The sequence below is a fragment of the Rosa chinensis genome, chromosome 5, assembly GCF_002994745.2.
Source record: "Rosa chinensis cultivar Old Blush chromosome 5, RchiOBHm-V2, whole genome shotgun sequence".
Classification (NCBI taxonomy): domain Eukaryota; kingdom Viridiplantae; phylum Streptophyta; class Magnoliopsida; order Rosales; family Rosaceae; genus Rosa; species Rosa chinensis.
In genome coordinates, this window is record NC_037092.1 from 28728947 (window position 1) to 28745561 (window position 16615).

General features: G+C 39.8%; 1 protein-coding gene across 1 annotated transcript; it reads right to left on the bottom strand.

Moving 5' to 3' along the window:
- Window positions 1-7685: 7685 nt before the first annotated feature.
- LOC112166879 lies at window positions 7686-11562 on the bottom strand. The gene is made up of 7 exons (XM_024303799.2): window positions 10940-11562; window positions 9986-10126; window positions 9779-9892; window positions 9517-9690; window positions 8925-9040; window positions 8248-8332; window positions 7686-8159 (listed from the first exon to the last, which is right to left on the bottom strand). The coding sequence occupies exons 1-7, from the start codon at window positions 11438-11440 to the stop codon at window positions 8154-8156; spliced, it is 1137 nt and encodes a 378-aa protein (XP_024159567.1). The 5' UTR covers window positions 11441-11562; the 3' UTR covers window positions 7686-8153.
- Between the last annotated feature and the right edge of the window lie 5053 nt (window positions 11563-16615).

The window sequence follows — 16615 nt, forward strand, 5'->3', positions numbered from 1 at the left end:
TAAAATTTGTAATTGCAGCACCTCATACTTTTTGGTCATCAGGCTTATTGTTTGGCTGCGACCAAGTTTGGGCTAGCAAACAGTCTCTTTTTGCTGATGTGATTGCGCAAGTGTGCCAACACTGAGAGTGTAGTCGTCAGGGTGTCTCTTGACCTGTCTTCTTTTCAAACGTTGTGGACAAGGAGAGCACCAATCTCGTCACAAGGTTCTTTTCTATGCCTTACGGATAAGGACTTTGGTTGTGATCTTCTGCGTCACCGAGTCGATACTCAACGTTGGAGGTTGAGCAGAGCAATCACCGGGAAGTAGGAGAAAGCACAAGATTTGCTAAAGCGTGTCTTTAGCTTTGCTGGTTTCTGTTAAACAGCAACAAGTGTGGCCCGTGGTCCACCATTGTACCGATATTGTCCCAACTTAACCACCTGATAGGTGTTGGGTTTTAATCACAAAAGGCCTCGGTACAATTGGGTGTGATCCACCAACTTATAAGTTATATTTTATTTGTCACTCTTCCAATGTGAGATCTTTCCTCTCCAACATGCCCCCTCACGTGCAACCTAGCTCTAGGTCTGCACGTGAAATTAGTTAACAATCCAATTCCCACATTGGAAATTGGGACACAAGTCTCATATTGGAGACTTGGCCAATATAACAATCCAAGGCCCACACCGGACACTTGGTAACAATCCAATCGGAATTTCCGATGGCAATATAAGGAACCCAAATTCGGGCCCATGACGATTGGAGACTCAATTGGAGAGAGACCCGCTCTGATACCATGTTAAACAGCGACAAGTGTGGCCCGTGGTCTACCATTGTACCGATATTGTCCCAACTTAACCACCTGATAGGTGTTGAGTTTTAATCACAAAATACAAAGCAGTAGTCCTGTACAACACGAAGACTCCTTATGTTTAGGAGAACAAGAAAGGAAAAACAGCCTATGCTAGCTATACAATTAAAACAGAAAGATATTACAATCAAGGTAGATTTCTAGGATATCAAATCTCCTTGATATATAACCAAATTAAGCATACTTTCCAATACTCCCCCTCAAGTTGGAGAGTGTATGTCAATAGCTCCCAACTTGCACAACAGAGATTTGAATTTCTCTTTCCCCAAAGCCTTGGTAAATACATCAGCCAACTGTTGTGATGATGCAACATGCTTAGTTACAATTTTACCTTCCAGAATTTTATCTCTAATAAAGTGGCAGTCCATTTCAATGTGCCTAGTTCTCTCGTGAAACACCGGATTCGCGGCAATGTGTAACGCCGCTTGATTGTCACAATGTAAAATGGCAGGCATAGAAACAGGCAAATGCAAATCCGCTAACAAATAACGTAACCAAGTGAGTTCACAACAAGTACCTGCCATGGCCCTGTATTCTGCTTCTGCACTTGACAATGATACAGTCTTTTGTCTCTTTGTTCTCCATGAAATTAAAGAATTTCCCAAGAACACGCAGTAACCAGTAGTTGAGCGGCGAGTAATGGGACAACCCACCCAATCTGAATCACAAAAAGCTCTTAAATTTAATGAATTATTAGAGTGCAGTAGTAAACCTTGGCCTAGAGAGGATTTCAAGTACCGTACAACTCTGAGGGCAGCCTCCATATGTTGTTGGCGTGGTTCATGCATAAAGCGGCTTAGGACGTGCACTGAGTATGTAATATCTGGTCTAGTGATTGTCAGATAAATCAATCGTCCCACCAGACGCCAATAAGCTGCTGGATCTCTTAGCGGCTCACCTTTGTTTGAAAGTTTGCACTCCTCCATAGGGAACTCGACTGGTTTAGCTCCCAAGTAGCCACTGTCCTTTATAATTTCGAGCGAATACTTTCTTTGGGATAAATAAATTCCCTTCTTTGAACGTGCTGCCTCAATGCCCAAAAAGAACTTCAACTCTCCAAGGTCCTTGATACGAAACTGTGCATGGAGGAACTGCTTGAGAGCATGTATAGAGTTTGTGCAATTGCTTGTAATCATCATATCGTCCACATATATCAAAAGAGCAGTGAAAGAATCACCATCTTTACGAACAAACAACGAACAATCTGCTTTGGATTGTGTAAACCCCGCACGAATAATGGCTGTAGTGAATTTTGAAAACCATTGCTGAGATGCCTGTTTTAATCCATATAGGGATTTATTGAGGCGACATACAAGGTTCTCCCCCTGTCGCCGGAGACCAGGAGGAGGGGACATATAGATTTCTTCATGCAAATCTCCATTAAGGAAAGCATTATTAACATCCAATTGATATAAAGACCAACCGAAACTAGCAGCAAGAGCAAGGAGACAACGAACAGTTACCATTTTTGTGGTTGGGGAAAAAGTGTCATGATAGTCAATGCTGGCAGTTTGGGTGAAACCTTTGGCCACGAGATGTGCTTTGTAGCGCTCAACAGAGCCATCAGCACGATACTTAATACGGTAAACCCATTTGCAGCCAATAGGACGCTTCCCAGGAGGTAAAGGGACAAGGTTCCATGTATTGTTGTCAGTAAGAGCCTGCAATTCAGAAGTCATGGCCTGCTGCCATTTTGGGTCAGAGGCAGCAATTTCATAAGAAGAGGGCTCCACGGCCTGACTGATATGGGCAATATAAGCAAGATGTGCAGGTGAATAGCGATGGTAAGACAAGAATTGATGAAGGGGATATCATGTACCTGATGAGGAACTTGGAGAGGACGATGATGGGGAGTGTGGAAGCAGCATCACCTGTGAGCAGACGTAGTCCTGGAGGCGTACGTTGGGTTCCCGGGAGCGTTGGGAGCGACGGAGAGGCTGAGCAACGGGATAGGGAATAGCATCAATGGGTTTGATGGGTGCAATAGGATTTGGGACAGGAAGGACATCCAAATCGGCCAGGGAAGAAGAAGGAGGAAGGTCGTGGTCAAGAGACAGAGGCGCAGGGACGGAGTCGAAAGCTGGAGTTGTGGAAGGAGGCGGAGAGGAAATTGCAGGGGCGTCGACGGTGGAAGAAGAAACAGGGGTAGAAAGATCGGTGCGTGGTATAGGTGGTGTTTGAGAATGAGAATGAGAATGGGTGAAGGAGAATGGATCGGGTATAATAGTAATGGGTATGGATGGGCCCGGTGGACTGGGTTCTGAATGGGATTCCTTTTCTGGTGAGTGATAGAAAGTGTCTTCCAGAAACATAACATCCCGGTTGGTGAATGTTTTCCCAGTTTCAATGTCGTATAATTTGTAAGCTTTCTGCCCCATGGGATAACCAATGAAGATACATTTGCGGGCTCGAGGATCAAATTTGGAAGATGGATGAACGGAGGTAGCAAAGGCAATATAGCCAAAGACCCTCATACGAGAGTAATCTAGGAGCTTTCCGTAAAGTACCTCAAATGGTGTTTTCTTGTTTAACAACAAAGTGGGAAGACGATTAATGTTGTAAACAGTTGTAAGGATGCATTCATCCCAAAAAGAGATAGGAAGAAGGGATTGAAAACGAAGGGCACGAGCTGTTTCAAGGATATGTCGATGTTTGCGTTCAACAACACCGTTTTGCTGAGGTGTATAGACACAAGATCGTTGAAAAATTACACCCTGCTCAAGAAAAAAATCTTGCAAAGAAAGGAATTCAGCTCCATTATCGGAGCGAAATTGTTGGACTTTAACATTAAATTGAGTCGCAACATAATTGAAAAATTGGCGGAGTAAAGTTTGCGTTTCACTTTTGTGACGCATCAAAAATACCCAAGTGAATCGAGAAAAATCATCAACAATGGTTAAAAAATAATATGCACCAGAAAGAGAGGGAGTCTTATAGCGACCCCAAATGTCACAGTGAATAAGGGAAAAAATGTTGGTAGTTGAAATTGAACTAAGTGAAAAGGGTTGACGAGTTTGTTTCGCCAACGAACAAATATCACATTGACGACTAGAATCAAACTTAAAATGAAGATTATTATTTGCTAAATATTGTAAACGTGAAGAAGAAGGGTGGCCGAGGCGTCGATGCCATAGGTGGGAAGAGATGGTTAAATTGCAAGCAAAGTGGTTGGATGGAGGAATGGAAGCCAACGCCACAAGATAGTAGAGGTCACCACGTCGCTTACCCACACTAATCATCGTCCTTGTAACCAAGTCCTGCAAAACACACCAAGACTGAAAAAATGTCACCGAACAACTCATGTCATCAATTGTCTTACCAACAGATAAAAGATCAACTTTGAAACTTGGTACACATAGAACATTGTTTATGCCAAATGAATTTGTGAATTGGATGACACCACTCATAGCGATACTCGCTCTATCCCCACTAGGCAAACAAAGGTTTGGCATAACTCCTTGGAGTTCTTGAAAACTAGGAACTTGGTCACTTGCATCCACAGAATGGGCAGAAGCATGTTTCTTGGTTCGGTTTCCATAATTACCAGATTTCTTGCCATAATTACCTTGGAAAGAATTCCGAGTTTTGTTGCCATTAGCTTCCAAATTTTGATTGTCATCCATACTCTTGTGTTTTGGGTGTCCAGGAGGGTATCCATTTTTCTTCCAACATGTGGCCTCCCTATGAAATTCTGCCCCACAATAGGTGCATTCAAAAGGCTCTTTGTTTCGATTTCCTGGATCGCTTGTTTTCGGCCTCCAATTGTTGTTGCTGCCGCACACCATCATAGCCGCCATATTCGATGGCATAGCAAAAGAGCCTAACTCACGCTGCTTTTCTTCCTGTTTAACTGAAGCATATGCCTGACGAACAGAAGGTAAGGGATTCATCAACAATATTTGTCCACGCATACCTGAATATGTCTCATTGAGTCCCATGAGAAATTGCATCAATTTGGTGTGATCATTTTGAGCACAAGTACATGAAGCCGAGCTGTAGGTAGAAAGCTCATCCCATAATCCCTTCAACTTTGTGTAGTACGTTGAAATTGACATCTGACCTTGTTCAATCCAATATATATCTCGTTGAATCTGAAATATATGTGGAGCATTACCAAGTGAGAATCTCTCACGAAAATCCTCCCAAATAGCTCGAGGAGTGTTGCAGGAGAGAACAGAATCAGCCAAGTCCGGTTCCAAAGAGTTAAGAATCCAGGAAAGTACCATATCATTGCATCGTTGCCAAAGGGCATGCTCATCAGCATCAGATACCTCATCTGGTTCTTCGATCTTTCCGGTAATAAAACCGGTCTTGTTCTTGGCACTGAGGGAAATCCTCATAGCACGGCACCAAGAATGATAATTATCACCGTTTAAACTCTTCGAAACAAGCAAAAGATCGGGATGGTCTGAATGGTGTAGGAACAAGGGACTTGATGGGTCAAGGGATGATGATCCATCAGAATTTGGAATAATATCTCCTCCGGGCATGATGTGAAACTGGAAGAATGAGAAGAAGAAGAACGCAGCTGCTGCGTTAAAAGGAAGAGAAGAAGAGCTAGGACGTATCCTGCTCTGATACCATATAGAAAGATATTTGGCTGAATCGATTTTCTATTCATTGATTGACAATCATATATACAAAGCAGTAGTCTTGTACAACACGAAGACTCCTTATGTTTAGGAGAACAAGAAAGGAAAAACAGCCTATGCTAGCTATACAATTAAAACAGAAAGATATTACAATCAAGGTAGATTTCTAGGATATCAAATCTCCTTGATATATAACCAAATTAAGCATACTTTCCAATAGTTTCAACTAGGTTGAAGGTAGGTTGCTCCGCAGAGACTTTGGTTACCCAAAGAGATTAGTTTATGGAGAGGTTGTTTGTTGTTTACCCTTGAAATCTGGTGGGTTTCAGTGGTTCCTTTCCATAGAAGGATTATTGATTGAAGATTTCTAATTAGTTTCTGCTACTTGAATCCTGTAAGGGCTCGTTTTCGTCATGAACTCTGGAATGAGTGAAGCTATAACCCAAAACCATAGTACACTTATTTTTGGGCCTCAGGTATCGGCTTGAGCATACCCTCTAAAGAATATTGTCAAAAATACTTTTGGGCTCAAACAATGCTGCCACAAAACTGAAAATTGTGGTAGAAGTAGAGCTACAAGATTGCACATTTTGTCAGCAAGTATCACGGTGATTAAATCACAAAAATGAGAGGGAGATTTGAGTGTAGTTAGGACCTCATTCATCATTCCAAATGAAAACTACTACTACAATATAGCTACTTGGTTTTAAGAGTTGAAAAACGGTACTTAACAGATGTAGCACTAGAAAAACTGTACTTACCAGATGTAGCACTAGGAACTACAACGTTTTGGACCATCAAAAACTAGGGATGGCAAAAATCCCCAGCGGGGAGGAGCTCCATTGGATACCCGCCCATAATGGGGGGAGAATTCGGGGACAAATGGGGAATGAGGATGAGGATCCCCAATTCCCGCTATTTAAGATTGGGGATGGGGCGGGGATGGTATTGTGATCTCCATCCCCAAACCCGCCCCAATAATATGTACATATATTTAACTTATATATAAATCACAAATATATTGTTTATAATATAAATCACAAATATATATATTTATTACTTTACTTTAATATCTACACTTTTGTTTTAATGATGTTTTGACTTTTGTACTCACTGAATTATGATTTATGAATTTAATCATATTTTAAATTTATTTGTTGTAGATTTTGATTTTTTAAAAAAGGCAATATGAGAAAAAATTATTTTATTTATTAAATTCTTATTGGAGATTTGGGGCGGGTTTGGAGGCTTAGTCCCCAGTGGGGATGGGGATGGGGAATCCCCAATATATTTTTATTGGGAATTGGGGCGGGGATGAGGATAGAGAATGACCCCAGGGATGGAGATGATATTGTGATCCCCATCCCCAACCCGCTCCATTGCCATCCCTATCAAAAACATCTAGCAATGTAAATAACTAAATACTTCGTTGCCTGACCATAAGCTATGAAAGAACGAAAACCCTCGAGGGCTACTCCCGGCAATTTGTTTATTATTAAAGTTCTCATTGACTTGCAAATGTAATTGGGTTGCGAATTCTAGTTATTTTACAGGGAGTTGTAGAGAAAACACGGTTTGGCATGGTGAGCCACCTGACTGGTCAAGCCTCTAGTGCAAGCTGATGTCCCCCAGCTTTGTAATGGGTGCACCCAACTCTCACGCTATTAAGGAATTAATCAATTTTGAAACCTATTCAAACGACCAATAAGAAGAGTCAAACTTGGTACCTGTACTTTGGTCCAGAATTTACAAAGAATGAGTTTAATAATCCCAGAATTTTGAAGGAGCCCATGTTTTGAACTGAACACGTTGGGAGCTTAAAATGTTTTCTCAACTCATATTCCAGTCCTTTGAGTATAGCACGCTCCGAAATTTTTTACCGTTAGATTTACTTTTTAATGGATCGACCGATCAACTGGCAGCGCACAAAAAATTGGAGTATTCCATACTTCAAAGTTCAAAGTACCGCAAAACTTTTAATTATCTACATTCATTATTATGCATCCAGATGACTTATGACGAACACTTTGATGGTAGCTAGTAAATCATACTGTCATTGACTGAAAATGGTATACAGGGTTTCAAACCCTACTGTTCGAGAAATAATATTAGCTTATGCATATTAGAAGATTGCATAATGCAGTGCTTCAGTCTAATCCAATCACGGAAAACACCATTGCTAATTCGTTTCTAGCAAACTTGAGGAATGAAAAAAAATGAAGACACCTGAGCTCTGAGAATTAGGATGTAAAATGATTATGCTAAACACAATAATGTATTATGTACTGTATACTTCTCCACCGGCACTACATCACTGGGAAATGTCAACCCCATCCAACAATTTTCTTGAGCTCCAAGAGAAGATATCCAAATAAAAAAAGATTCCTACAACTACTATAAAAATCATGTTAATTTTACATTGACTAGGTATATTTTCTTTTTTGGGGTTTTACATAAATTAGTTGAATTATCTAAGTTTATGTATGATGAATCGTGATCAATATAGAAGTGGATGTGTCACTTAGCATACACGTGGGAATTCTGAGATATGTGCAGGATATATCTACCATAATCAACCAGCCCAGGCATATTTCCACAATGCTACACCTCTCGAGCCACAGAACACCATTCAGTGGATTTTAGTCCTCAACTTACTCATTGAGCAATCTCTCCTGTAAGTCCCTCATATTCTAGTTGTTTTCAAATTTTTACTCCTGATGAAGAGGAAAGAACACACATCAGAATTGCAATTGCAGCTCTTACATACACAAGAAAATCGGTGGAAAAAGGGTTTGCATATACCTCAAGAGGACTTATGTTAGGAGAGCTGGAACTTGCTTCAGCTGGTGCGTCAGAAATCCTTGCTTCAGACTTTTCATTGGAATAACTAGCAAAGAGAAATTGTCCACAATGTTAGACATGAAGCCTACCCAAGAAAGGAAAAAGAAAAGATACCGGAGCACCAAGACAGGAAAACAATCACTGAACATGTTTGATAATCACTCTAAAGAGGCAAGTTCTCTAAATATTTCTTGGCCAACTGGTTTAAGAAATAGAGCCCCAATTAATCAACCCAAGAAGATCATAAAATTCTTGGACATTTTTATACACAAAAAATTACAACACATATACCCCAAATTGGATGCAAGAAAGATGAAAATTCCTAATTTAGACCCTTCTGAATCAGACTCACTATATTTACACATCAAGTATACCACAGAACAAGAAGAGTATACACAACTTATACCTAAACAGAACTTCTGAAACCAACTCTTCTATGAAGAAAACATCAACTAAGTCCATAAATGTACCAGACAACCATTTTTATCCCAATATTATCTAAACTGTAGCACTGTCATTAGCAGAACTAGAAAACCATGAATCATTATAATCAGGTCACCTATGTAGTTGCTTTTAGGAGGAAAAGGACAAGATTTTCAATCTTTGTTGCTCATTATTAATGACTATCCAGTACTTACGTTGAGAGTATAGTCACCCAAATTAACTCTACACAGTCCACCCATAAGAGCCTTTGTTCAACGGGGATCACACCATATGTAATAAGATGAGCAAATGGCCAAAGCTTCCACCCTGCCTGCATTAACAAATCACATTACAGAAAGATGTCAATGGTCAAACAAATCTGCATTCTTTTATTCCAAATCACAAGAATACATATATAGACTGCTTAATTCTCGACACAGTAGCAAAACAAACAATATCGGTTAAAGATGGTTACTAAGAACTCAATCACTAAAAGTGGACATGAAACGAGTGATGCAATCTATATTTTCACATGCCAATGCATAGTTAATATACACATATTATGATTGACGTCCAGGAACAATGCTTCAAAAATCAGATAAAACTACGAACTCAATTTCTCACTGATCAGAGACTTTGGATGAGTGTAACAACTTTCATGATCTCCGAGGACATTACATGAGAATCACTGAGGACATTACATGAGAATCATTCAGGTTTGATGTTGTTTGACTTAACCACTTAAGAGATTGCAAATACAGTACTTTTTCTTAAAAAAGAAGAAGAAAAGATTCAAGGTTCTCTTACAGTCAGCATGGGCCAGAATGTTGCTTTCAGTTCACTATAAATATTGATAGGAGATTCAAGACGCAAAAATCCCAAAACTGTAAAGTAAATGCTGTTCCAAATTGCTGCCCAAATAGTTTGGTCGAAGACTACTTTGACAGGAACCACCCACCACCCTTGGAAAGGAAAAAGCTCCTGAAAAAAGGATTGTTTAAGGAACCATAGAAATAAAAAGAATTATAAAAAAAATGTTCTGACATAAACAAGAGAAGAAAAAATTAACCTCACAAAACTGGTAATAGTAGTGTGATAGGGAACCATGGAGAGTAAAACCAACAAGTCCAGATCTGAACATTCGTGCCCGGTCAAACTCAAATAAAGGTTTTCCTTCAAAGCACTGCAACATTATAATACATGATCATGCACAGTGTAAAGACTAACTTCACCGAGTGGAAGACTTTAATTATTTTACTTAACATGGCCAACGCACCTGTGCAATCCAGTCCCCGACAGAGTATACAACACCACTAATTACCATTTTGGCTAACACTGGATTAGCCTTGAGAGCTTCCTCATAAGCAGTCCAGTTGTGTTGAGGTGCGTATCTTACAATCTCATATATAGTCCATCCCTATAAGAAAACCATCAGATAAATCAATAAAAGTACAATACACATGAAAATAGAACATTCCCAAATCAACCACAGCCTACCCTATATAAATAAATGTATAAACCATTCAACAAACAGATCACACTTAATGATGAAATTTTCAAAAGATAGATATAAACTAATTGGACAGGACCAAACAAATTTCTTCCACTCTAACCATAAGTGCACAACCGCTCTTCATACCAACTTCAACTTCATACATTGCAGCGATCTCCAACTTCACCCCCTATCAATTATTTCTAATCCTATTCCTTCTCCAGCCTCAAAAAGCAACTCACTCATCTCATCAAGCCTGCAATTCTATGCCCATGTTGCTTCCCACTTGTGTTATGAGTATGATTTGTAATTTCCAGTTGATGTGTCTTAAAGCAGTTTATTCCACGTGAATTATAGAGAAAACAATCAAACATCCTCTGATTCCTCTCACTCTCACTCTGATTCCTCTCACTCTCACCGTCCATATGGATGAGCATATCATGACAAAGCAGCAAATTAATTCGACCATGCAGTATCAATCGACCACAAAGCATAGCCAAATAACTTTAGAGCATTGTTTCACATATTTAGTAAGAAACAGAAAACTGCTCCCACAAGCTCAAAGAGAAGAAACCCAATAAAGAAAGCATTGCAGAAATCATCAAGCTTGCTACAAAGTAAGAAACCAGAAGGTTCTTCAATCCCAATCTTCCTTAGCATACACTAAATCAAAGTTCTCAAACAATCACACAATAAGTAAAGTAAAAACACAACCAAGTACTAAAGCAGATGACTCACATGCCAATAATCCTGATCAATAGTGAGCAACTTGGTAATAGCAAAAGTACCAGCTGCAAGCACAATGGTGGCATTAATACTCCTATCCACAAGCCTGTAAAATTCCTCATTCCCTCTCTCATTTCCAACCCCAGAAGACCCAAACCCACCAGCCCCTTCAAACGAAAGCCTTCCCTCACTCGCTCCAAACCCACCGACCTGACTCACCAACTCGCTCTCCACACCTTCACACTCTACCCTGCTCACCACCATCCCTTCCTGCTGGTCAACACAGTCAGAGCTCTGAACTGGGATGACGTCACATTCTTGGTGTTGGGCCACCGAGTTGAGGACCCAAGTGGGTTTCCTATTGTTTAAGGGGAAAGACTGGGTCTTTGGGAGTTTGGGGGTGTAAAGATTGCAGCTTGAGGTGGGTTTTGGGTGGGAAGTAATGGGTTTTCTGGGATTGGGTTTTGGGACGTTTGGGAAGCTCTGGGGAGCTATGGCGTGGATGGACGCCATGAGTGAGTTGGGAGAGGACGAGTTGAGTTTAGTGGTGTTCTGTTTTAGCTGTGATGGTACGGCGTTCTCCGACTTGGTAATGTTGAAGAAGATTGGTTTTCATATGGTTCGTGTTCGGGTTGAGTTTAGGGGTTTTGATTCTCTGTGGTGGGTGTATGTGAGGAGTCAAATTTGGTTGGTGGGTTTTGTGAGGACAAAGGGATCGCTGTGTGCTGTGAAAGACGTGTGAGGATATGATTAGTTGTTAAGGTAGAAAACTTGGATGACATGCTGGCCACACGACGAGGTGTCTGCTTGATCAGAAAAAATTGATAAATTAAATTTTATTTAAAAAGAAATAAATAATTGGACGTTGACTAGCATTAACAGACGAACAATTCATAGGTTCATCGTTAGGGTGAATGAGCATATTCACCCCCATTGTCGAATAACGCATAATAATTTTATAATTTTCTAATCCAACCATTCATGTTGTATAACGTAATATAAAGATTAGCTTTGTAAAAAATCAATCAAATTGAAGACATTTCAGTTATTTATTTCTATGAGATACATGGACGGTTCATCATAATAGTAGTAAGTGTTGTTAGAACCATCCATTTGTTTGATTCAATTAGATAATTAAACGATTTTTTATAGAGATGATTTTTAAAGGCTAATTTAAGATATGGACCATTGGATTATAAATTTATTAAATAAAAGTATGTTAATCAACAATTATAGAATTGTTCTTAACAGACGTAGAGACGGGGTTAACGATTTAATGTAACGATATATTAAATAGATTAATTAAATTCTGAAGTAAAATCTTCATTTAGATTGACTTCATAATTGGGTAGGCATAATTTAGGACTACTCTATATTTGTATTGAATTAGTCTATTTTTATAGCAAACTAAGTTTATTTTATGTATTGCAGTATTGAGAACATTAATGTATCGTAGACGAATCTAATTTTAAAATTTTAGTTTACTCTTTGGGGTAAGGCTATGATATGTTATCATTTCTCATACATCAACTATTTTTATCACTTTTTTAAAGGAAAATATATTCTTGTGATAAAAAAATCATACGACCGTACAAGGTCAATCTGGCGGATCCAATAACCACACCCTTACAATCGTTGCTCATATCAAGCACTGACTGCAAAGCTAGTCAGGCTACTGCTCAAATTATTCATTACTACATCCTAGAAAAGAAAATCCAAAGACCAAAGTCCAAAAAAAAAAAAAAAAAAAATTCAAAGAAAATGAAATCTAACTACTGCTCTAACATTACCCTAACCCTAAGCAACTGTTTTGACAAGCTTAAGGCCTAAGACCTTATGTGGTGTACCTTTCCACAAGTCAACGCAGAATAAGCATAGGAGTAGAATAACGTAGAGCAAACCTCTCTAACCCTCCTAGGAAATGGGTTCCTGCATCACACCAACAACTGCATTGGTGTCCACGGCTGAACCCACAGGGCTATTTGCCATAAATTCTAAGCTCTTCGGAACATCGACAAGTTTGGGTTTGTTTCTCCGACCACGGGGTCTGCCTTTCTTCTTCACCTTATTCTCTACTGAGGTAACAAAGACCTCGAACAAACCTTCAGATGATAGCCCAAAGTCAGACTGCATCTCTATGGGTACAAGCTCAAAACCATGCTTTGGATGCTTCCCAGCCCCAACAATGTCTTCAACCCTCTGCCTTCTCACCCTAGAAACCCTAACGAGCTCTCCTAGATCCATTTGAACAAGAGGAGTCGAAGAGGCTAGGGCAGAAGGTGTGATAGCCCGAAACAATGGTATAGGAGATGTCGTCGTAGCCACTATCTCACCCTCCAACATCGCCTCAACTTCCACCACCTTGGGACAAGCTGCCCCTCCATGGTTAATCATCCAACAAGATCTGCACCTCCCCATCAGACGTAGCTACATGTATCTCAAATCCACCACCTCCATGGGGGAAATCCTAAAACTTCTCTCAAGACGCACTAGATTATGGATCGAGAGCCTTACTCGTACCCTCGACTCACCATCACGTAGCCTGCGTTCATCCACCTCCAGCACCGGCCCAATTGTTTCTCCGATCAACTAGAGAGTATCGCTAGTAAGAAATACCGAAGGCAAGTTTTGGATCCCCACCCAGATCCCAACTCACTCCAGAGGGACTGCCGTAATGTCAGATGCACCATCATAGTCATTGAGCAGCACCATCGAACGCTGAAAACACCACGGGCCACCTCTCTTAACCCTAGAAATGTCTCTGGCATTTGAAAAGGAGAATAGGAATCGATCTTGTCGTTGCTGCACTCCCACAGTCCCATTCAGACACCACATAGAGCGGATCGCACTCCGGAACGAATCGATATTCACCGATCGACAAGAATTCAACCGTCCTACCATGAAGTGATCGCGAGAGAGGAAAGGCTTCCCAGGGTTCCTAAGATCACCAAGGTCCACCGGATCCTCCCTGTCCTGCAACGCGAGTCGCCGAGCACGGCTCGCCGTCCTTGGGGCAGTAGTTGCCATGAAAAAGCTGCCGCTCAACCTTACTCTAGCCCTAACCCTAGCAGACGCAAGGGGAGAGCAGAGAAGAGACTTTTATAATTGCTTAACTATTTTTATCACTTTGAAGACTCATTTTACTACTTTAATGACTCAGTTTACCATTTGAGGACTCATGTGGTAACTAAGAAAATTTACCACTTTAAGGACTCATGTTACCATTTTGAGGACTATTACTATTTTGATAACTCATTTTACCATTTTTAAAACAATTGTATGCATATCGTACATTAACACATTGTAGAATTTTCCTACTCTTTGTAAAACTGGTGGTGAGATGGTGGAAAATTAAGTTAACATTAAATTTAGTTAAAAGTTCAGTCTCCTCTAATGTCATGAAAAGAAATAATGTTGTACTATTTCTTATGAAAGTGTATCTTGTTCACAAAATAAATTGTGGATGTTTTGGAGTACAACAAAATTAAGCTGGTTAAAATGTCCACCAAATTCCAATTGATGTGCACTCATTTCATATAGAAAGCTATATAATTCAATAATTTTTCTTTTTCTTTTTAATGTTGTTGTGTTTGTTTTTTCCTTTTGCCATTTGCAAAATTGTTTGAATGGTGTATTGACTATTAAGCAACTTTGTGCTCCCAGAAACCATAACGGTACGAGGCCCCTGGAATCCAAACAACCATTTCTAATCCATTAGTTATCTACATGGATATGGGTCCCTTGACTATGAACTAGCCCCACTTACTAGTCTGGAAATAAAAGCTATACATCCCACATATCTCGTACCAGTGATTCCAGATAATTCCTTGGTGCATATACTATGATGTAGATAAACTGACATCACAATTTTCTTGGCTGATTTTTTGTATGCCATTCAAGTTTTCCATGGTCATGCTCAAGACAGTTGTACATTCTTGTTTTTCTTCATTTGATTTTTTGCTAGATATATAATTAATGGTATGGGACTTTTCCACCTGTATATTTGCTTAAATTGTCATCAAGGGTCGACTGCTTCGTTTGTTTTCATGTGGGTATGGAAAACAATTCACAAAGCAAAACACCAAAAGATGAATTAGGTGGACATGGAATTCCATAGATAGAAGGCAGCTCATCATGCAAAATTACAAGACAATTTTCTCCTGTGCTGGGTTTTATGTACGTCATCCACTAATAATCTTATATAAGGAACTTAGCTCCAGCATGAAGAGCTTGTTATTCATTTGAATCATTTCAGCCACTCCAACGTATCCAGTCGATGCTGGCAAGAACACAAGTATGGCCAAATTTCAAAAAGCTAAAGCTAATTTTGCCAAAATCTGTAAAGAGAAACGATATATTTGGATAAATTGATTCGACTGTCTTGATCAACAATATTCATATTGAAAGAGATTTAGTAAATGATGGCTATACATGTAATTATGTTGAATATAACTAGAGTCGTAGGCTTAGCTAGCAGTCAACCCAAAAACCAACTCAAGGTAAATGGAGAACTGTTCTAGAGGTGTTTTTCTCCAAACAAATGCAAAACTTGTACTTAATTAGAGACTGTGGAGCTCATTTTGAAGGTTCAAACTAAAATTTTATTTTGGGATCAAACACTCTCAATTCGATAACCTTATTCTTTCTGAGCTATGCGAACCAAGTAGAAGAAATTCCTGTGCTGTACATGGGAGAAACAAGAGTATGTTTTGTCTAGCTACTCCTCTTATATTTGTTTTTGATATTGGCATTTGCAATGTCTGAGTTCATATCATCAATGGCCGAACTATTTGGGGCCGGAAAGGGCCTGCCCCCTCCCTCCCCCCCCCCCCCCCCCCCCCAAAAAAAATTATTTTGGAAAATGAAATTATCTTATTGGTAGGCTTGTATTTTTATAATAATTAAAAGTTATTTGACTAAAATTTACAATTATGACCCCTTTAAATTGAATTTTTAACATTAATTATTCCTAGTAAACAGATAACTATAATAATTACCTTAATTAATAGCCTTATGCATCTTATAGAATTCTATAAAATATAAATTATAGAAAATTACACATAAGTATCATTTTGAAACTTAAAATAGCCATAAGGCCACCTAACATTTTTTGTCATCATAAGGCCACTTGAGAACTCAAATTTCCCCTACCTTGACGATTTTACCCATCTACCTCAAAAAACTAACCACACCACCGAAGCCAATTACAAATCAATCACTCTCTCTCTCTCTCTCTCTCTCTCTCTCTCTCACACACACACACACACACACACAGAGTTCAATTCCAAAACCTAGACACGGAATCGACCTCCTCCGTCTGATGGCGCCGTTCTAGTCTGAAGAACTTCGACGACGCTAGCCATATTAAAACGGCACAAAGCTCCGATCATCGCTCCGACGAAAATGAATGGCGGCCACACAAGAAGATGAAGAACCTCGAGCTTCCTATCATCGACCCCGGCGACCAGGAGCTCAAAATCGAAGCCGAGTCGCTCTCCTCGAGCCGTACTCCAATATTTTGTAGTTTCAATGTCTGGAAGGCATCTGAATCGGAGAATGGTTGAGCTGTGTTTTGTACTCGATTTGTGAGATTTTGCTGTCACCTACTTGGAGCAAATCGGAGTCGCTCGGAGATCTGATAGGCCTGTGCTCGTTGATCACCTCCTCCGATTGTATTCCCATCACCGT